At 43.0% G+C, this 22,332-nt stretch overlaps 1 protein-coding gene across 1 annotated transcript in view; it reads left to right on the top strand.

Moving 5' to 3' along the window:
* The window catches only part of ctr9 (CTR9 component of Paf1/RNA polymerase II complex), a 49,310-nt gene that overhangs the window by 25,977 nt on the left and 1,001 nt on the right, over positions 1 to 22,332 (top strand). Inside the window, exons 15-24 of the mRNA XM_078220841.1 lie at positions 2,867 to 2,954; positions 4,568 to 4,716; positions 6,313 to 6,429; positions 9,770 to 9,915; positions 10,001 to 10,072; positions 11,229 to 11,364; positions 16,128 to 16,268; positions 16,514 to 16,671; positions 19,366 to 19,468; positions 19,640 to 19,749. Of these exons, the coding sequence (XP_078076967.1) occupies positions 2,867 to 2,954; positions 4,568 to 4,716; positions 6,313 to 6,429; positions 9,770 to 9,915; positions 10,001 to 10,072; positions 11,229 to 11,364; positions 16,128 to 16,268; positions 16,514 to 16,671; positions 19,366 to 19,468; positions 19,640 to 19,749 (1,220 nt within the window). The remainder of the gene's footprint in view (positions 1 to 2,866; positions 2,955 to 4,567; positions 4,717 to 6,312; positions 6,430 to 9,769; positions 9,916 to 10,000; positions 10,073 to 11,228; positions 11,365 to 16,127; positions 16,269 to 16,513; positions 16,672 to 19,365; positions 19,469 to 19,639; positions 19,750 to 22,332) is intronic.

Raw genomic sequence — 22,332 nt, forward strand, 5'->3', positions numbered from 1 at the left:
TAATTTGCTTTTAGACAGTACCTTTCACAACCTCAGGGTGTCACTATGCATTTTACACTGTGGTGATGGAGGAATCATGGTAGATAATTTTCACTCGGTGACCCCAGAAACTGTACTTGAATGAATATTTCAGTAAACTGTTTTAGATTGCAGGGATAAACATTGACATTGGAGAGATCTCTCCTGCTGTTCTTTGAAATAGTGCCATGGGATATTTTGCATCCACTTAAGAGGGCAAGTGCAGCCTTGTTTTAGCGTTTCATCTGAAAGGCGGCAGCACCTCCAAGAGTGGAAAGCTCCCTCAGTACCAACACTGGAGGAATTGGCCTGGATGACGTGCTTTAGTCTCTGGACTGGGACTTGAACTCAGAGCCTCCTGAGCCACAAAGGAAATGGATAACATGGCTCCATCGCTCTGTGAGCATAGATCCTCTAATGTGTACTAAACACTTGGATATGAGCTTAGACTTTCAGTCTGTCATCCTTTAGATGTCATACACATTCCAAAACCTATTGGAAACCTGGGGTCGGGGTGGGTGTGGGTTGAAAATATGTGAAGAACAGAGGCTACCAATTGGAAAGTATAAAAAATGTTTCAAGAGCACCAGAGCATGATGTCTACAGGCTCCTAATTGATCTTTCCACGTTCAAACCAGGGTTTTGATCTCAGGCATGAATTGCAACCTACCGATGAAGCAATTCGTTCAGTATTCACTTCATATCAGTTAGATTCTGGAGCACGTCTACTACATTTTAAGGCATTTTGTGTTGGACAGCATATTGTTTCTGATATTGTTTTGAAAAAAAACTACCCAGCATTTGTTAGCCACCCTGTTAAAAGGAAAGCTATTTTAAATATGTAAGAAAATTCTCCTGAACATAACATACCGGTCAGAATATCTGCACGCTCAGTATTGATCTTACAATTGTATGTAAAAGATAGACAAAACGCACTATTTGATGAGAGTTGTCATGACTGTCAAAGCAGTTTATTGGGGTCACATGCTAACAACTACTTGCAGCTAAGTTGACTGGTAAAAGCTGTGTGACAGTGAGGAACAGTACAGGATGAACCAACCTAAAGAGTGTGGCAAGCCTGTCTGAAATGTGCTACCCTCTCTTGGACTCCTTACATCCCAATTTGTCTGGTAATGCTTCTATGAAGCTCATTGGAATATTTTGCCTGACTAAAGGTACTACACGCATCAGTCAATGCCTTGTGTTGTGAGGATGTGAGAGTGACTACACTTGACATCATGGCAGCATTTGACTGAGTGTGACATCAAAGAGTCCTGAAGTCAACAAGAATCGAGGGGGGAAACACTTCACTGGTTAAAGTCATAAAGATGGTTGTGATTGTTTCAGCCAACCGTTTCAGTCTCAACACATCTCCACAGGAGTTCCTCAGTGTCCTAGTGTTCGTCTTCAGCTGCTTCATCAATGACCTTCCTTCCATCATAAGGTCAGAAGTGAGGATGTTTGCTGGTGATTGCGCAATTCAGTACCATTGGCAGCTCCTCAAAAACAAGCAGTCTGTGCCCATGTGAAACAAAACCTGAACAGCATTCAGGCTTGGTCTGGCAAGTAACATGCATGCCGGTGGTGTTACCATCACTAAATCCTTTATTATCAATATCTGTTGACCTGCAACTGAACTGGACCAGCCATATAAATACTGTGGCTGCAAGGACAAATCAGAGGTGAGGAATTCTGAAGCAAGTAGCTCGCCTCCTGACTCTCCAAAGCCTGTCCACCATCTGCAAGGCACAAATCAGGAATACTCTTCACTTGCTTAGATGAGTGCAGTTCCAACAACACTCAAAGAAGCTCAACACCAACTAGGACAAACATTGTCCAGTTGAATCGCATTCCAACCATCAATTTAAACATTCACTCCCTCCAACACTGACGCACAGTGGCAACAGTGTGTTATCACATACAAGATGCACTGCTGCTACACACCAAGGCTCCTTCGACAGTATCTTCCAAACCCTTGACCTTTAATACCTAGAAGGACATGGGCAGCAGCAGCATGGGAGCACCACCACCTGCAAGTTCCCTTCCAAGTCACCCACCTTCCTGACCTGAAACTTTATTGCCGTTCCTTTACTGTTGCAGGATCTAAATCTCAGAATTCCTTTCAGAACCAGGACTGTGGGTATATTGGTACCAGATGGGCTGCAGTCGTTCAAGATAGTGGCTCACTGCCACCCTCTCAGGATCACTTAGGGATGACTAACAAATGCTGGTCATGCTCACATCCCATGAAAGAATTTTTAAAAAATAAATGCAGCTTGCTAAGTTAGCAGAAAAATAATATGTTGTGTGTGAACATGGCAACAGGTTTCTGTTTAAAACAGCATAATGTCTGACGTGCCATTAGACACACCACAGGGCATTGACTGGTGGGTATAATTTAAAATATTACATTTAGCTTAAGTCCTTCCAAACATTGTACAGGTGCAAAGGAACCTAATATAGTCATTTTCTGTTGCATTCTTATGATCTGGGCTTAAATACAACAAATCCATACTTGACCAGATGGAACCACATCCTCAGTGAGATTATTCAGACCACTTCACACCAGGGTGATAAGAAAGGCATCCCATTGAGGACAGGGAAGGCTCCAGAATATCCAAAGTCCACACTGTCTAAGCTGAGAGGCTGTATGAAATGTAGCAAGTGTCGAGTGGTGCATGACGATGTCTATAAAGCTTTAAATTCACAGCAGATCAATTAATTCACTGCCTTAGGGTTCTATATAAATGCAGTTGATGTTGAACTAGAGAGCGAATCTCTTATGCTCTACCCAAGTGACATGAAGCATGATGTTTGTTCATATTTTGTCTATTTTTTCACTTAATAGGAGAAACGTCACCAGGACCGAGCACTGGCAATCTACAAACAAGTACTCAGGAATGATCCCAAGAATTTGTATGCTGCTAATGGCATAGGTAGATGCTGCCCATCATTTTAATGGAGCGACAGAGTGGGGAGGGTGGTAACTGTGTATTTCTGCATCCTAATTCGGGTCGTCCCAGGATTTTAAAAGAAATAGATGACAACATTATAGTTTAAGATATCTGCAATCTTCCAAAGTTTTCTTGATTCGGTAGCCATCCCCTCACATTGTACCTTTCACTCTGCAACTTAAGAAAGGTGACAGAAGGAAACGAGGGAATTAGAGACCAGTTAGTCTAAATATCTCTTGTTGGCTGTTTGTGAGAGTCTATAATTAAGGAGAGGGTGACTAAACGCCATGAACATTTCAGCTGATGAGAGCGAGCCATTGATTTGCCAAGGGTCGGTCACGCCTGACAAACCTGATTGAATTGTTTTGAAGAGGTGACTAAAGTAGTGATCTGGAAAATGTCTGAATTTATTTATATGGACTTGCGGAAAGCATTTGATGAGGTTCCTCACTTTTTTACTCTTTCATGGGATATGAACATCGCTGGCCAGGCCAGCATCCCTAAATGCCTTCATAGTAGACTATTGGCCAGGGTTGAAACTCATGGAATTGAAGACAAATTATTGACCTGATTAAGAAGTTGGCTGAAAGGAAGGTCATGATGTGGAGATTATTGGACATTAACCTGGTGTTGTGAGACTTCTTACTGAACGGAAGGTGACAGTAGAGGTAATTTACATGTTTTTAATTAGGAATTGCAAGTGGTGTCCTTCAAGAATTTGTTGGAGCCTCAACTACCACCACATTTATTAATGATTTAGATGATGAGACAGAAAGCCACATATCCAAATTTGCTGATGAAGTAAAGGTAGTCATTTAAACAGTTTAGATGGATACGTAAAATACAAAGATAATAGATTAAGTAAATGGCAGAAGTGGAAAGTGGGTTTCAATGTAGTCAAAGGGTTAAACAAGGTCCTTTCTAAATGGTGAAAAGCTGAAAGGCACTTGAGTGTCCAGGTACGTAGCTTATTCAAATGCCCTGAGCAATTGCAAAAAATGTTCAAAAAAGGCTAGTGAAAAGCTGACCGCTATATCTCAAGGAATAGGATACTGGGAGTAAAAGTCACTTGTCATCTATACGAAGCCCTGGTTAGGCCACACCTGGAGTATTGTGAACATTTTTGGGCACAGCAACAAAAGTTTTTCTTTCTTTCATGGGAAGTGAGCTGTTGCTGGCAAGGCCAGCATTTTTTGCTCATCGTTAAATTGCCCTCGAGAAGGTGGTGGTGAGCCACCTTCTTGAACTGCTGCAGTCCATCTGATGTTGGGACACCCACAGTGCTGTCGGAAGAATGTTGCAGGAGTTTGATCCGGTGACAGTGAAAGTAAGGTGATAGTTCCAAGTCAGGATGGTGTGTGGCTTGGAGGGGAAGCTGGTAGTGTTCCCATACATCGCTCCCCTTGTTCCTCTAGGTGGTGAAGGGTCCAGGCTTGCAAGGTGTTGGGTTGCTGCAGTGAATGTTGTACATGGTTTTGCTTTCTTTGCCTTTGTTTATAAAACCCATGATCTCTACATTTTATCAATGGCTTTGTTAACCTGTGAACAATGGTACAGTGATTTGAAAATGTTCTTAACATCTTGTTTCTTGTTAGGTGCTGTATTGGCGCACAAAGGATATGTCCGTGAAGCTCGTGATGTATTTGCTCAGGTGAGGGAGGCTACAGCAGAAATAAGTGACGTCTGGTTAAACTTGGCACATATCTACGTGGAGCAGAAACAGTACATAAGTGCCGTCCAGATGGTAAGTATCAAACGTACATTTTATGTAAACTTTATAACCCTTTAGATATTTTCAGTCGCTATTTTACTAGTTCAGATGAATGTCAGACTAAAGACTAATCAGACATAGAGCACAGGCCAGTTAAAGGGCAATTAGATGTTCAGCGTAAAGTGTTCGAACAAAGAACAGTACAGCAAAGAACTGGCCCTTTGGCCCACCAAGCCTGCACCAACACGATGCCTTTCTAATCTAAAAACCTTTTGCCTCTACGGGTCCGTTTGCCTCTTGATTTGTTCGTCCATGCTCATTTTTAATTGTGTAGCAATTTATCATAACAAAAACCAAAGTCAAATGATCTTGCTGCAATGGAGCTATGCTGTAAACCTCGATGATTCGGTACCGAAGGAGTGCAACTTCCCAGTATGCCTATTCCTGTGGGAGTTTAAAAAAAACATTGAAACTGTTCAAAGAAGAACTGATAAAAATCCCTGGCCTGGGCCTTAAACATACACCATTGTCTTGCCTACCTGACACATCCCTTAGGATTTGATAACTACTTGTTTACCTCACTAATGGAAACTGAGCTTGATGTCAGTACTTTCAAGGAGTGTGTCTCCCTCAGTCTTCCTGTCTCAAACTCCCTCTCTCTTTTTTATGACCCTCCTTAAAACCTACCTCTAACTAAGCATTTAGTCACCCCTGCCAATATTTCTTGCTTTGTATCCATGTCAATTTTTGTTTGATTATGCTTCTGTGAAGCTCTTTTTTCTATATTAAAGGCATAGCTGCAAGTTGATCTTGAGTGGCCTGATGGATTTGAGCCACTCCCTTTATACCTAGAAACTGTTAAAAGGCAAACCAAACCCGTCTCATAGAATCATAGAAACCCTACAGTGCAGAAAGAGGCCATTTGGCCCATCAAGTCTGCACCGACCACAATCCCACCCAGGCCCTACCCCCATATCCCTACATATTTACCCGCTAATCCCTCTAACCTACGCATCTCAGGACACTAGGGGGCAATTTTTAGCATGGCCAATCGACCTAACCTGCACATCTTTGGACTGTGGGAGGAAACCAGAGCACCTGGAGGAAACCCATGTAGACACGAGGAGAATGTGCAAACTCCACACAGACAGTGACCCAAGCCAGGAATCGAACCCAGGTCCCTGGAGCTGTGAAGCAGCAGTGCTAACCACTGTGCTACCGTGCTGCCCTAAATCTGTTAGAGAAGTGTTTGTAATACTCTGAAATGGTTTAATTAAGTTTTCACGGTCATGTTCTGGTGTCAGCATTTACCTCATCCTGCATTAGATGTACTAACTTCATGTACTAACTGCTGGGAAATGCAATGGGATACTGCACAAATTCACTTCCTATTGGATTCTTAAAGCAAACAGGGAAGGAGAGCATCTTTCAACCCATCAGCCTGTGTGGAATTGACAGAAAGAAAGAACTTGCGTTCCTGTAGCACCTTTCATGACCCCAAGAGGTCCCAAAACACTTCACAACCATTTTGAAGTGTGATGCCTATTGTACTGAGAGATTGGATCCAAGATTCCAGAACAGGAGTGGAGGGGGTTTGTGACAACTAACACGTGCTTTTGTTTCCACTAGTATGAGAACTGCTTGAAGAAGTTTTACAAACACCAGAGCACAGAGGTACTGCTCTTCTTAGCAAGAGCTTACTTCAAGTGTGGAAAGCTTCAGGATTGCAAACAGACCTTGTTGAAGGTAACTTTTGTTTTAATTTCGAAAAATCTATTTAAAGGGTCAAGGCACTTGGTACGTAATGCCCACCATAAGAGTCCACGGTAATGTGGTGGTTTTGGTTCTGTTGTAGATAACAGAGAAGGATATTCAAACACTTCAGTGCATCTGTAGAATTATGTTTTGTAAAGTATTTATTAGTCACAAGTAGGCTTGCATTAACACTGCAATGAAGTTACTGCGAAAATCCCCTAGTCGCCACATTCCGACGCCTGTTTGGGTACACTGAGGGAGAATTTAGCATGGACAATGCATCTAACCAGCATGTCTTTCGGACTGTGGGAGGAAACTGGAGCACGCAGAGGAAACCCACGCAGACACAAGGAGAATGTGCAGACTCCACACAGACAGTGACCCAATCCGGGAATCGAACCTGGGTCCTTGGCGCTGTGAGGCAGCAGTGCTAATATGTAATATTTATAGTAGGGAACAACTAGTACTGCAACTAGTCTGTGCTAGAGTTTGTTTGCCACACAAGCCTCCTCCCACCCACTCATATAAGATGTTTTACAAACACCAGAGCACAGAGGTACTGCTCTTCTTAGCAAGAGCTTACTTCAAGTGTGGAAAGCTTGAAGTCTTATTTCTTTCTCCCTCGTGTGTATCCAACTTCTCCTTAAATGCACCTATACAATTTCTCTCAAGTACTCAATGTGATAGAAAATTCCACGTTCTAACCACTCTAAACTACTTGGTCTCTCTAAACGCCCCGCCATTTTCTTAGCCCTCGCAATTCTATTGTTTTAACCCAAATTCTATAAGCCTTAATTCACTTCTTAGATTTGTTTTTGAACATCTCTGTTGACTGACCATTTATAGCTTTCTGTGGCAGTGAATTACACTTTTTCACAAGCATGAGCTCGTAAGTAGAGAAGGCTGAAGTAATAGCAACTGTCTTCAGCTAGAAGTGCCGAGTGGATGATTGTTCTCAACTGCCTCTTAAGATCCCCATCATCATAATTGCCAGTCTTCAAAAAATTTGATTCATTCCATGCTTATCAAAAAACGGCTGAAGGCACTGGATAAAGCAAAGACTAGGGGTCCTGACGAGCGCTTTTAGTACAGCTACCCTACATGGGGGCTGCAGTGGTTCAAGAGGGCAGCTCACCATCACCCACACAAGGTCAATTAATCTTGCTTTGCTATTGCCACTCACACCCCAGGAACAGATTAAAAAAGGTTCCACTTTCATTTCAATCGTGAAGGACATTTCGGTGTATCACTTCCTAGCTCCAAGCCTACGAACTTGTAGGTCGGTAGGCCATTCAGCCCCATGAGCCTGCTCTGTCATCCAGCTCGATTGCGGCTGATCATCCCCCTTAGTGCCATTTTCATGCACTTCCCCATGTCTCTTGACATTAGTATATAGAAATTTATCAAGCTCTGTCTCAATGACTGAACTTCCACAGCCCTACGTGGTAGAAGATTTCAGATATTCCCTATCCTCTGAGTGAAGAAACCCCCCACTCTTGGTCCTAAATTGCTTACCCTTTATTCTAGACCTCCCTGCCAAGAGAAGCATCCTTGCTACCACTTGTCTAGTCTCTTAATTTTATTAATTTCAATGGGAACCTTTGGATATCAACATTTCCCAATCTCTCACCATTTAAGAAATACTCAGCATCTCTGTCTCTCCTACCAAAGTGGACAACCTCACACTTACCCACATTATGTTCCATCTCCCACGTTCTTGACCACTCACTAATCCTAATCCCCTTGAGGCCTCTTTTCATCATCCTCACAACACACCTTCTCACCTTGTTATATGTCCCCAGCAAATTTAGAAACATCATATTTGGTTGCCACATCCAAATTATTGATAGATTGTGAATAGCCTAAGTCCTGATCCTTGCAGTACCACACTTGTCACGGCCTGTCAACCTGCGAATGACCCACTTATTCCTAAGCCTTGTTTTCTATCCATTCGCCAATGCTCGATTCTGCTATCCCCAAATCTCATTTATTCTAATTTTGTTTACTAACCTCTGTGAGACTTTATTGAAAGCCTTCTGAAAATCCAAATACATCGCATCCACTGTTTCCCCCTTATCGATTACATGCTTAAAAAACTCACAACATGTTTGTCAAACATGATTTCCCTCTCATAGATCCATGTTGATTTTGCCCAATCAGATCGTTATTTTCTAAGTGTCCAGTTACCACATTCTTTATGATAGATTCTAGTAATTTTCTTGCTACTGACATCAGACTAACAGATCTGTTCCCTGTTTTCTCTCTCCCTCCTTTCTTAAATAGTGGGTTACATTTGCAACCTTCCTGGAATGGTAGGGACCATTCCAGAATCTATAGTTTTTTTTAACGATGTCTACATCCACGATCTCCATAGCCACCTCTTTCAACACTTAGTCCCACTGATTTCTCCAGTACTTTGTTTTACGAATGCTAATTTCTTTCACTTCCTCATTCCCACTAATATCTTAGTTCTCTTATTTCTGGGAGAATGTTTGTATCTTCCTCCATGAAAACAGACTCAAAGTAATTATTTAGCTTTTCTGCCATTTCCTTATTCTCCATTATAAATTCTCCTGCCTGTAATGGACCCTTATTTGCCTTAGTGATTTTTTTTCCCCTTTTTCATACCTACCGAATCTTTTACTGTGTTTTTATGTTTCTTGCTAATTTACATTCATATTCCATTGTCCTTCTGTTTGTCAGTGTCTTGGTCTTCCTTTGCTGAATTCAGTGATGCTTCCAATCCTCAGACTTGCTACTTTTTTCTACAACTTTAATAGCCTCTTCCTTTGATCTAATTCAATATTTAACTTCCTTTGTTAGCCAAGGTTAACTAACTTTTCCTGTCGGGCTTTTGTGCCTTAAAGGAATGTATTGCAAACCATGTTATTAATTATTTAAATGCTAGCCATTGCCTGTCTACCTTTTAATATATTTCCTAATCCACTACAGCCGACTTGCGTCTCTTACCTTCATAGTGTCCTTTTTTTAGATTTAAGACCCTAGTTCCAGATAGAACTACGTTGTTTTCAAACTTAATGGAAAATTCTGTCATATTATGGTCACTCTTCCCTAAAAGTTCTTCTACATCAAGACTATTTTACAAAGGTTACTTCTCAATTGCGATGGTCAGTTGCAGCACCAATTATCCTACTCTAATCAATAAGATTGGGATGTCTGTAATCTAAAACTACACCACAGCAATGCTCAATGTGTAATTATATCGAGTTGAAATGCAAGTCTGTGAGATTTGTCTTTATTTAAGGAAGCAGATTCAATCTCCATTTAAGAACAGAAGTTCAGTAAAGAAAGGAATGGTTTGTGTTCACAGGCCAGGCATGCAGCCCCTAATGACACCGTGCTTATGTTTAACATGGCCTTGGTGCTCCAGAGACTAGCCACCTCTGTCCTCCGAGATGAAAAGAGCAATCTGAAGGCAGTGTTGAATGCAGTCAAAGAACTGGAACTTGCCCATCGGTAAGATGCGGTGTTTGAAGTTGAGAGCATGAACTCCAGATGCAGTCCTGTCTTGAGCTATAATCCTGCATCTTCCATCTTTCAGGTATTTCAAGTATCTCAGTAATGCCGGGGATAAAATGAGATTCGATTTGGCTCAAGCTGCTGCAGAAGCCAGGTACGTGCCTGATGGCACCAGCAACTTGCATTGTACTTTCGTTCATTTACAAGCTGTTGCCTGTTGTTGGCAAGGCTGGCACTTACTGCCTAATTCTAATTGCCTGTCGAAGGGGGTGATACAAATGAATGAGTTGCTAGCCACTTCAGAGGGCAATTAAGGGTCAGTCTCATAGGACTGCAGTCATGTATAGGCCCAGGCAGGATAAAGGATAGTAAAATGCCTCCAGGCACTTCATTCACAGAGGATAAAAATGAACACTAATCCATGTAAGGACATAGTGCTCCGAAAGCTTATGGTATTTGCTACCAAATAAACCTGTTGGACTTTAACCTGGTGTTGTGAGACTTCTTACAGGACATATTAAGCCAGAGGAGTGAAAGCTTTTATTAACTTTTCATTTCCACATGTTTTGTTAAAGTGAATACAAAACAAAGTTAAACATTACATTATTAGCAAAGTTAGAAAGGGATTTGGATTCACTCTAGATTATTAGTCCAGACATCTGGATTATTAGTTCAACATCACCGCACTATCATACCCTTTATTTTATACAACACTTTTAAGGTAGCCAAAGGTCCTAAAGCATTTTACAGAAGCGTAATAAAGAGAAAAATTGATACGGTGCCAGATAAAATATTAGGACAGATGACCATAAGACTGGTCAAATGGGTAGATTTTAAGGAGTGTCTTAAAGGAGAAGGGAGAGCAGAGGTTTAGGGAGCGAATTCCATAGTTTAAGACCAACACAGCTGAAGGCATGTGAAGAGAGTGGGAAATGTATAAGAGACCAGAATTGAAGGAGCGCAGTGATCTCAGGCCAGAGAGGGCTACAGAGATCGGGAAGGACAAGACAATAGAGGAACTTGGGGTGGGGGGGAAAGAATGAGAATTTTAAAATCGAGCCATTGCGTGACTGGAAGCCGGTGTTGGTCAGCAAGTACAGGGGTGATGGGCGAGTGGGATTTGGTGCAAGTTTTGGATATGGGGCAACAGTGTTTGGGGTGAGGTGAAGTTAGGGGAAGGTGTGAGATGGGAGGCCGGTCAGAAGAGCATTGGAATAGTCAAGTCTGCAGCTGACAAAAGCATGGCTGGGGGTTTCAGCATTGTGCATTTTCTCATCAGCCCTGAGGGTATTTGTATGTGCGTGTTTCAGGCAGTGCTCTGATCTGATGAGCCAAGCCCAGTATCACGTGGCCCGTGCACGCAAGCAGGATGAAGAGGATCGTGAGCTACGCTGCAAGCAGGAGCAGCATAAGGAAATGCTGCGGATGCAACTGGTCAAAGAGCAGGTCAGTGACTCGGTTTCTTTACACCAGGAGAGTCCTGGTTTGTGCCCATATGGAACCTAATGGGGCTGCATTTAAGGTTTAAATTTCTTACTATTAATTCCTAGATGTCCTACATTGACAATGCTACCAAATTTCCATGTTTAACTTGGGTTTTATCCATTTTATTAGCTGACAGCCATAAGAACAGCGCTTTCCAAATTTCCCATATCCACAATGTCATAGCTATATGAGGATGATCCCTGGTTTAAGGAACTGTAGTTACTTCGAATTGGATCCATTTAATCTTGGAGGAACATCTCGACCTGATAGAGGTCGATAAAATAATAGAAAGGATGGATATCGTTCCAATTGATGGATTATTTCCATTTAACAGGTCAGGGAGGACCAGGGAACATGTAAGAATAGGAAGGTACTGGATGTTGGGTATTGTTCCCAGATAGTACAGTAATTCCTCACTTAAGTTGGGGTTTGTATTCCTGAAAATCAAAAACTTGAAGTCACTATAGGAATCAATATTAAAACCAGAGTTAAGTTCCTTTGGACATATCTCACCCAGAAAATAACAAGGTACAAGGTGAACTCCTGTGCCATATTTGTGCTGCACTGTGCAAACCTAGCTAGTAAAATATAATACATCACCAAATATAAATCAAATGCAACATATAACACACTTAAATTATTGTTTAAAAAATACAGTACTCATCCCAGTGCAGCAGATTGACCAGGCTCCATGGCTGAAGTTGGTTGGCTGCAGGCAGCAGCAAGTCCGAGGACTATCTGCACCAATCAAGCTCTGCCACTAGATGGCGAGTTCAGAAATGAAGCCAGCAGCAGGACCCTGAGGACTGAGTTAAGAAGAGGGCAGGAGTCAGCAAGAGAGTGGGGGGGAAGAGGGGCTGAGGGTGCGGGGGGAAGTGTTCCGAGAAAGGTTATGTTGGTAGACAGGCCACAGAAGAGGAAGTCTGGAGTCAAAGTGAAACCCAAAAGTTAAATGCATATTGATGCTACTTTATTGGCGACATTTAAGTGAAACATAGTTAAGTGAGTTGATGTTTTAAGCAGGGTCTTGATGTATTGGGTCTCAGCAAAGTATTACCAGCTAGTGAGGTGGGTGCTGACTCTCTGGACACCTGCAAGTGGGAGCTGGACTGGCTCTGGACTAGGGCAGAGATCATATCATTACAACGTTTTAAAGTACAAAGATTGGCCTTTTATCCCACATAGTCCATGCCAGTTTCACACTCTGACTCTCATAAAAGATGGAGGTTTGCAAGATTATGACAGGCTTGGATAGAATGGAGAGTCAGAGTCTTTTTCCCAGGGTTGAAGGGTCAAGTACTCAGGAGCATGGGTGAGAATGAGAGGGGGGAAGTTTGAAAGAGACGTAAGGGGGCAAGGTTTTTTCCAGGTGAATGCCTGGAGTGCTCTTCCGGAGGAGGTGGTGGAAGCAGATTCTATAACAATGTTCAAGAGGCATCTGGATAGATACATGAATAGGCACTTCAGTAGCCAAGTTCTTTGAGTGGTCCTTAGATCATGAACGGCACTGTAGGGATTATTTCCCCTGGCTGGGGAATCTAGAACATGGGCACAGTCTCCGGATAAAAGTTTGTCTATTTCGGACTGAGGTGAAGAGAGATTTCTTCAATCGGGAGGTTGTGTATCTTTGGAATTCTTTACTCCAGAAGGTTATGGATGCTTACTTGTTGAGTATAGTCAAGACTGAGATCGATAGAATTTCAGTGTCTCGGGAAATTAAGAGATGTGGGGAGCTGGCAAGAAAGCAGAGTTGAGCTGGAAGATCAGCCATGATCATATTGAATAGTGGAGTAGGCTCGATGGGCTGAATGGCCTGCTTCTCCTATTTTTTGTGTTCTTATGCTCAAAGGAATCACAAGACTTTGACCAGAAAGGTCCTCTGCCTATGGGCAACCATTATTTCTCAAGGTTCTAGTTCTTCCTCTATCACCATCGAAAGTCCCACGGTCGACCATGACCCTAAACGTGGCACCCTTACATGGCCCTGGGACAACTTGCAAAAGGCCAGGGACAACCACCCTCTGAGGTCTGAAATGACCCTGCTACCCTATTATGATGTGGAGTATATCAAAAACAGGCCATTTGGCCCAACAATCCATGCCAGCAATAATGCTCCATCCACGTTCCCTGCCATCCTTCCTCACTCCCTGTCTATCTGTACCTGTTTCTATTCCTTTCTCCCTCACATAATCACAGAATCATTACAGCATAGAAGGAGACCTTTGGCCCATCGTGTCAGTGCTGGCCCTATGAAGGAGCAGTTGAGCTGGTGCCACCCTTTTTCCCCATAGCCCTACAAATCTTTTCTTTTCAAATAATGAACTAATTCTGTGTTGAAAGCCTCAGTTGACCGTCTCCACCACACTGTCAGACCATGCATTCCAGACTAACCAGTCGCTGAATGAAAAAGGTTTTTCATCTGTTGCCATGGGCTTCTTTTGCCCTCTGGTTCTCGATTCTTCCACCAATGGGAGTGGTTTCTCCTTCTGTTCTCTGTAAGAGAAGATGCTTTGTGAATTTGAATACCCTGAACAAATCTTCAATTTATCCCTGGACTCCATCTTGTGCATCTTTTCCACGCCCTCGCTATTCCCTTCACATCCTTCCTCAAATGTAGTGCCCTTAACTGGGCACAACACTGCAGGTGAGACTGAATCAGTGTTTTATACAGACTTAACATAACTTCCGTGTTTTTGTGCTCTATGCCCCTATTTTGTGCCCTATGACCCTATATGGGTGCCATATACTTTATTAACTGCTCTTCTAACTTGTCCTGCTGTCTACAATGATTTATGTATATACACACCAGGCCCCTCTGCTTCCGCACCCCCTTTAGAATTGTTACCTTTATTTTATATAGCCTCTCTGCATTCTTCCTACCAAAGTCAATCACTTCACACTTTGCTGTGTTAAATTTAATCTGCTACTTGTCCACCCATTCCACCATCCACGTGCTTTTGAAGTTCTGCACCATTCTCCTCATGGTTCACAATACTGTCAAGTTTCCTATCATCCACAAATTTTGAAATTGTACCCTATACACACCAAGGTCTAGGTCATTAATGCACATCAAGAAGAGCAGGGGACTCCATTATAAACCTTCCAGCCTACAAAACCATTCACCGCTATTTGCTTCCAGTCACTCAGCCAATTCCCTATCCATATTACTGCTGTCCCTTTTGTTCCATGAACTTTTTTCACAAGACAGTGTGTGGCACTTCATCAAATGAGCATGTGCCATGTGCACCTCATCAACTCTCTGTTACATCATCAAAATACTCAAGCTAGTTGGTTAAATACAATTTGCCCATAATAAATCCATGTTGGCTTTCCTTAATTAACCCTTAGTTACCCGAGTGACTATTGATTTTGTCCCGAACTATCATTTCTAAAAGCTTCCCCGCCACCATGGTTAAACTGACTGCCTTGTACTTGATGGGATTATCTTTACACCATTTCTTTTGAAGAAGGGTGTAACATTTTCAATTCTGCAGTCCTCTGGCACCACCCCTGAGTCTAAAGAAAATTGGAAAATTATGGCCCATGCATTTGTAATTTTCACTCTTACTTCCTTCAGCATCCTTGGATGCACCTCAGCCGGTTCTGGTAAAAACAGAAAGCTTGTCCAATACCACCTCCTTTGCAATTTTAAACCCTTTTTCAACACTACCTGGGGAGGCAACATCATCTTCCTTGGTAAAGGCAGATTCAGTGTATTAATTTAATACATCGGCCATGTCCCCTCCCTCCCTGCTCAAGTCTCCCTTTTTATCCCTAATCGGCCGCACTCTGCTTTTCACCACCCTTTTACTATTTATGTACCCCTGTGGAATACATTCCATAGGATCCGTACAGTGCAGAATCATCAACTCTCTGAAAGAGGGTAAAGACAGCAGATTTCCTTCCCTAAAGGACATGAGTGAACCACATGGGTTTTTACAACAATCGACAATGGTTTCATGGTTCGATTTTTAATTCCAGATTTTTTTATTGAATTCAAATTTTACCATCTGCTGTGGTGAGATTTGAACCCAAGACCCCAGAGCATTACCCTGGAGCTCTAGATTACTAGTCCAGTGATGTTACCACTACGTCACCGTCTCCCCCATTGAGCTATGTAATTGTGCCATTTTTGTTCCTTAGCTCTAATCAAATAGATTGTGTCCTTGACCCCATCTGGGACATCCTCTCTTCAATGTTATCCTGAATCAATATTAGATCCCTGCTTGCCTTCCTTTCCGATCTGAACGCCTTGTATCGAGGAATATTTAATAGCCAGTCTTGCACTACTTTGAACCAGGACTGTTATTGCCACAGCGTTGGATTTCAGGTAGTTATTTGCATTTGCAACTCACCAATCTTATTTACCATTCTCCACCTTCCCCTTAAATGCATCTGACATTTACCTCAGCCACTCCCAATGGTGGTGAGTTCCACATTCTCATCACTTTCAGGGTAAAGAGATTTCTTCTGATTTCCATATCTGATTTCTTGGTGACTATGTTGTATTGATGGTTTCTGGTTTCATTCTTCCCCACACTTCCTCCGTGTCTATCAAACCTCCATCATTTAAAAAATCTCCATTATTACAGATAACTTCAGGATAGGCATACATGACAGTAAATCGTTGATTTCTTTTCCTCTGTGTTTCTGACATAGATTTCACCGATTTCGTTTAGCTGACAAACTGTGTGTCTCTCTCTCTCTTCTCTCTCTCCCATTAGGAGGACAAGAAACAGAAGGAGTTAAATGAGCAACGCAAGTTATTGGAGCAGCGAAGTCAGTTTTTGGAGAAAACCAGGAACTTATTGGTGTTCAATGAAGAGATGGAGACTTCGAAGGAGAAGAAGAAGGGAGGTGGGAAGGTGAGAGAAAGGTCTTAACTTTCTTCCACGCACATTCATTACATTACAGCAACTCTGCTCAGTCTGTCCGCCTTTACTCCACCTGAGAAAATAGTCCTGACTGGATCCACAAGCCTAGTGGTTCCATCTTTCTCTTAGCGGGCTTCTGTGACCATATTTCTCATGGTATCTTTGTGACCATAATGTTTTCATTGGCCTTTTTGTTACCATATTTCTCCAATGGATACTTGCTTTCTTGCTCGCAGCGTGGGAAGAAAGGAGAGTTTGAAGAGTTTGTTAACGACGATTCTGATGATGAATTGCCACTGCCCAAGAAGAAGAGGAAGCAGAGAGGGAGCGGCAGTGAACCTGAGGACGGAGACGAAGACGCCACTCAAAAGAAAAGGAAGACGAAGAGGAAGCGGTACGTAGGGGCACAAACCCAAGGGTCCACTTCGACAGAAGGCGTCAAGGCAGCTGGTGGAATTTAGATTCAGTCAGTAAATCTGGATTTATAAAGATAGTCTCAGTAATGGTGACCATGAAACCATTGTCGATTGTCATAAAAGTCTATCTGGTTCACTCATGTCCTTTCAGAAAGGAATTCCTATCCAGTCTGACCTACATGTGACTCCAGGTCCACAGCAATGTGGTTGACCCTTAGTGCCTTCTGCAATGGCCAAGCAAGCCGCTCAGTTCAGGGGCAATTAGGGATGGATAACATGCCACTGATGCCAATATCCCTTGGGGGGGGGAAAAAATGTACAGACTAATATTGTGTAGAGATTTTGAGGATTTTGTAACTTTATTGAAAATGCTTTTGTTTATTTTTTTTTGTTTTTTCTGAATTATTTGTATATTCTTTCTCTGTGTGTAGAGAAGGATGTGTGTAAATGGCAGAAGGATTAACTGTGAATCGGCTTAATAGAGGGCAGATATGGAAACATAGGAACAGGAGAAGGCCATTTATGCACACAAGCCTGTTGCGTCATTCAGTGAGATCAGAGCTGATCTGTGATCTAACTCATTATGGGCCTTTGCCCCATGTCCTTTAATACCTCTGGATAACAAAAATCTCTCCGTCTCAGTTTCAAAATTTATATTTGATCTGACAGGAAATCCCTCACCCTCTGTGCGGAAATGTTTCCTCATTTCACTCCCAAAAGGTCTGACTCTAATTTTAAGACAATTTTGCCTAGCTCTAGACTCCCAATCCTATCTGTTCCCCTTAATAGAGTCATAGAGGTTTCCAGCATGGAAACAGGCCCTTCGGCCCAACTTTCCATGCTGCCCTTTTTATTAAACCCTGAAGCTAGTCCCATTTGCCCTCATTTGGCCCATATCCCTCTATAGCCATCTCTCCCACGTAATTAATATTTTGAAAACGTTATTAACTTTCTAAATTCCAGAGAATACAACACTGGTTTGTGCAATTTCTCCTTGGAATTTGAATCTTGGAATCCAGATATCATCTGATTGACCTGAGCTGCACTTCCTCCAAGGCAAATATATCTGTCCTGATGTGTGGTGCCCAGAATGGCTTGCTGTACCAGGGTTTTGTATTGCTGAAGTGTGACTTCTACCCCTAATTATTCTAATCCTCTAGGTATAAAGACCAAAAATCCAACAGCCTTTTTGATTATTTTCTGTACCTGTTCTTGATGTGTGCTTTTGTGGAAGCTGTGTCAAGATTTGCACAATACATTAGCGGCACGGTAGCACAGTGGACCTGGGTTCGATTCCCGGCTTGGGTCACTGTCTGTGTGGAGTTTGCACATTCTCTTCGTGTCTGCGTGGGTTTCCTCCGGGTGCTCCGGTTTCCTCCCACAGTCCAAAGATGTGCGGGTTAGGTTGATTGGCCATGTTAAAAATTGCCCTTAGTGTCCTGAGATGCGTAGGTTAGAGGGATTAGTGGGTAAATATGTAGGGATATGGGGGTAGGGCCTGGGTGGGATTGTGGTCGGTGCAGACTCGATGGGCCGAATGGCCTCTTTCTGTACTGTAGGGTTTCTATGATTTCTATGATTAGCGCAGTGGTCCTGGTGGTAATAATCCGGAGAAGGACATTTATACGCACAAGCCTGTTCCGCCATTCAGTGAGATCAGGGCTGATCTGTGATCTAACTCAATATGGGCCTTTAATACCTTTGGATAACAATCTAGTAAAAGTTAAAAAAAAAAATTTATTTATTAGTGTCACAAGTAGGCTTACATTAACACTGCAATGAAGTTACTGTGAAAATCCCCTAGTCGCCACACTCTGGCGCCTGCTCAGGTACACTGAGGGAGAATTTAGCACAGCCAATGCACCGAACCAACACGTCTTTCAGACTGTGGGAGGAAACCAGAGCACCCGGAGGAACCCCACACAGACACGGGAAGAACGTGAAAATTCCACACAGACAGTGACCCAAGCCGAGAATCGAACCCGGGTCCCTGGCACTGTGAGGCAGCAGTGCTAACCGCTGTGCCACCGTGCCGCCCCATCTATCAATCTCAGATCAAATATAAATTTTAAACCTGGCATATATTGCCTCAAAAGGATAAAACTTCAAGTCCTAAATTCTCAATCCCAGTTTGAGAATTTAAATTCAGATCTTGAAATAAAAATCATTGGAGTAAAAAGCTGATATGATTAAAAGTGACCATGAAGCTGTCAGATAGGCGCCTGAAACTTATCCACCCTGAGGTTGTGAGCACATCTCACAGACAAAATGTTTCAGCATCCCTGAACTGTGGCAATATGTGTAAACTACAGTAATTTAACGACTGTTTCTTCCCCTTCCTCACCCTGCCCACTCTTTCTACCTACTTCTCTCCCTCCCGCCCCCTCTTGTTTCTCCCTTCCTCTGCTCTCTTCCTCCCCGCCCTCCTTTACCTCATTCTCCTCCTTCCCTCTCAATCTCCTCCCTTCTGCTGTCTCATTTTCCCTCCCTCTCATTCTCCTGCTTCTCTCTCAATCTCTTCCCTTCTGGTGTCTTGTCCTCCCTCCCTCCCGTTCTTCTCATCACTCTCTCGTTGTCCTCCCTGCTCTTTCATTGTTCTTCCTCCCCGCTCTCTTGCTCTTCCTCCCCGTGCCCTCTTTCCACCTTTGGATTCCTCCCTCCTCTCTGAACAGACCCCAGAGAACTGCTGAGGATGGCAGTGATGATGAGGAACCTGGCTCAAGAGCTAAGAAACCACGCAGACCAAAAGCAGGAGAGCGCAAGAGGAAAGAGAAGGTTTGTGTCAATCACTTGGAAAGAGTTGTGCTGGTTGAGTGAAGGCAGTTTCCAACTTCTGTTTCATACTGTTAAATTATATATTTTTTTTCTTCCTTTGCAGTTGAACATGACCCTGTGTGTTAGACAAATTAATCACTTGATGGAATTAAACATCTGCTTGTTCCTTAGATCAAACCCGAAAGGCTCCCACCTTCTATGAAGGGTAAAATCAAGTCAAAAGCAATCATTTCATCCAGTGACGATTCCTCTGATGAGGGGGCGCTGAAGATAGCGGAAGGGTAGGTAGCCACGTGGGTGTGTGTGCATGCATACGTGTGTCTGTACAAATCTGTTTGTCAGCACTGTTCTTTATGTTTAATGTCAGAACAAATCAAGTGCAGTCAATGGAAAAAGAGGGTGGGAGTTGGTTTCCCATTTAGAAGGCTGTTGATTTTGAAAATATCGCGCGAGGTTCCGTGATGGTGCCATGCCCACCCCTCAGTGGCTCAGTGCGTTTGTCTGGTGAGCAGCTAAACCACACGGGTCAGGAAGATGCTGGTCTGATTCCTGCTGCCGGGGATCGCAATGTCTCCGCGCAAGGAGAAATACTGGAAGGAAGGAGGTCAAATTTGACTGGTGAGAACGTGGAGCTCGCGATCACAGGAAGCAGCTGATAATAGCACAGGTGCACTTAGGGGGAAGCTAGATAAACACATGAGGAAATGCTGATAGGGTGAAATGATGTATGCCAGGAGGAGACTTGTGTGGATCACAAAAACACATTCATTCATCAGATCTGGTCATTGGTGATGAGATAAATTGCCCAGCCCCAATTGCCCTTGAAAAGGGAGTGATGGTGAGCCTTGGTGAGTTGCTGCAGTTAACCTTGTTGGGCCAAATGGCCTGCTTCTGGGCTGTAAATTCTATATTCTCCAATGTCCACCCAGTCAAGTAACAGACAAGGTACAAAGGGGACCACATACCAAATAAGAGTGAAGAAAATTAGCAAGAAAAGGAAGGAAAAACATTGTTATGAGAACAGGAGAAGTTTAACAATTCAGACCTGAGTTTGCAGATTTATTTAAGAAGTTTTGGTGAACGTTGTACTTGAGGTACAGGGTAGTAGCTTCAACAGCCCTGTATCAGCATGAGGCAGGCCAGTACTCTAGTGAGGATTTCACTCAAGTTTTCTCATACTTTGAAATGTTATATAAGAGGTTGTCCACATGCTTGGTGCTTTCACTCCAATTCTCCATTTCCAGGGAAAGAGCAGAGGGGTGTGGGATTAATTAGATTACTCTTTCAAAGAGCTAGCAGCAAGTGATGGGCCAAATGCCTCATTTTGAGCTGTAAGATTCTACGATTCTAGCCGGCGGCTAACTGGGGTTATAAACAATGTTTCCGTGGACACCTGTTTGCTGTGGGACTGGCATGTTGGCACACATCTTAAAGGGCCGTTGCTTGTGCCCAGCCCGTTCCCTGTGCAGCATGTTGCCAATTGCTTCAATTCCAAACCCAACAATCAGAGGCACTCCAGGCAAGATCCCCACTGGGACTTATCACCAGACTCTGGAATCTGCAGGAAATGAGGCAGAATAGGATAGAAATAAGTATTCCTAGGTGTTCTGAGGGAGACGATGGCCTAGTGGTATTATCGCTAGACTATTAATCCAGAAACTCAGCTAATGTTCTGGGGACCCGGGTTCGAATCCCGCCAAGGCTGGTGGTGGAATTTGAATTCAATAAAAAAAATCTGGAATTAAGAATCTACTGATGATCATTGTCAATTGTTGGGAAGGAAATCTGCCGTCCTTACCCCGGTCTGGCCTACATGTGACTCCAGAGCCACAGCAATGTGGTTGACTCTCAACTGCCCTCCAAGGGCAACCAGGGATGGGTAATAAATGCTGGCCCAGCCAGCGACGCCCATGTCCCACGAATGAATGACTCCGGTAAAACTAATATTCCGTCCTTTTGAATGATAAGTGGGATATGAGCAAGCCTATACAGATGGTAAAGAGATATAGACCAGTTAAATGATTGGGTGAGGAGTTGGCAGATGCAGTATAATGTAGGGAAGTGTGTAATTATCCAGTCTGTCGAAATATTGGAAAAGCAGAATAGGCTAGTAAATGTAGGGATTCAGAGGAACTTTGAGGTCCTTGTACACAAACCACAGAAAGTTAATGTGGGTACAGAAACCAATGAGGAAGGCAAGTGGTTATTGCTCAAGTGGTTAAGGGAGTTGCAGTATAAGATTAAGGAAGTCTTGCTGCAATTGCACAGAGACCACACCTGGATTCTGCAGACAGTTGTGGTTTTATTTCTCAAGGGAGAATACACTTTCCCAGAGGAAATACATCATTGGTTTGCTGGACTGATTTCTGGGGTGAGAGGACTGTGCTGTGAGGAGAGATTGAAAACAATGGGCCTATATCCCTGGGGTACAGAGGAATCATCTGATTGAAACATATAGAATTATTAGGAGGTTTTGCAGAGATGCTGAGAGGCTGTTTCTCCCCTCCGTAGAGTTTAACATAGGTAGCACTGTATCAGAATATTAGTCAGACATTTAGGACCGAGATGACTTAGTGGGTTGTGACTCTTTGGAATTCTCCACTCCAGAGAGTTGTGGATACTCTGCCATTCAGTATAGTCACCACTTAGTTCGACAAGAGTTTTGGGAAGTAAAGGATATTAGGATGGGGCCAGAAAGTGGAATTGAGGTAGGAGAACAGTTTTGATTGTATTAAATGGCAGAGCAAGCTTGAGGGACTGTATAGCATCATTCCAACTCCTATTTCATATGTTCTAATCAACCGAGGGGTTTTGGGGCACAGTACGTGTTGCGAGCCATTCACAGGGATCTGAGTGTTACCGTA

Source organism: Mustelus asterias, chromosome 9 (assembly GCF_964213995.1).
Source record: "Mustelus asterias chromosome 9, sMusAst1.hap1.1, whole genome shotgun sequence".
Lineage (NCBI taxonomy): Eukaryota > Metazoa > Chordata > Chondrichthyes > Carcharhiniformes > Triakidae > Mustelus > Mustelus asterias.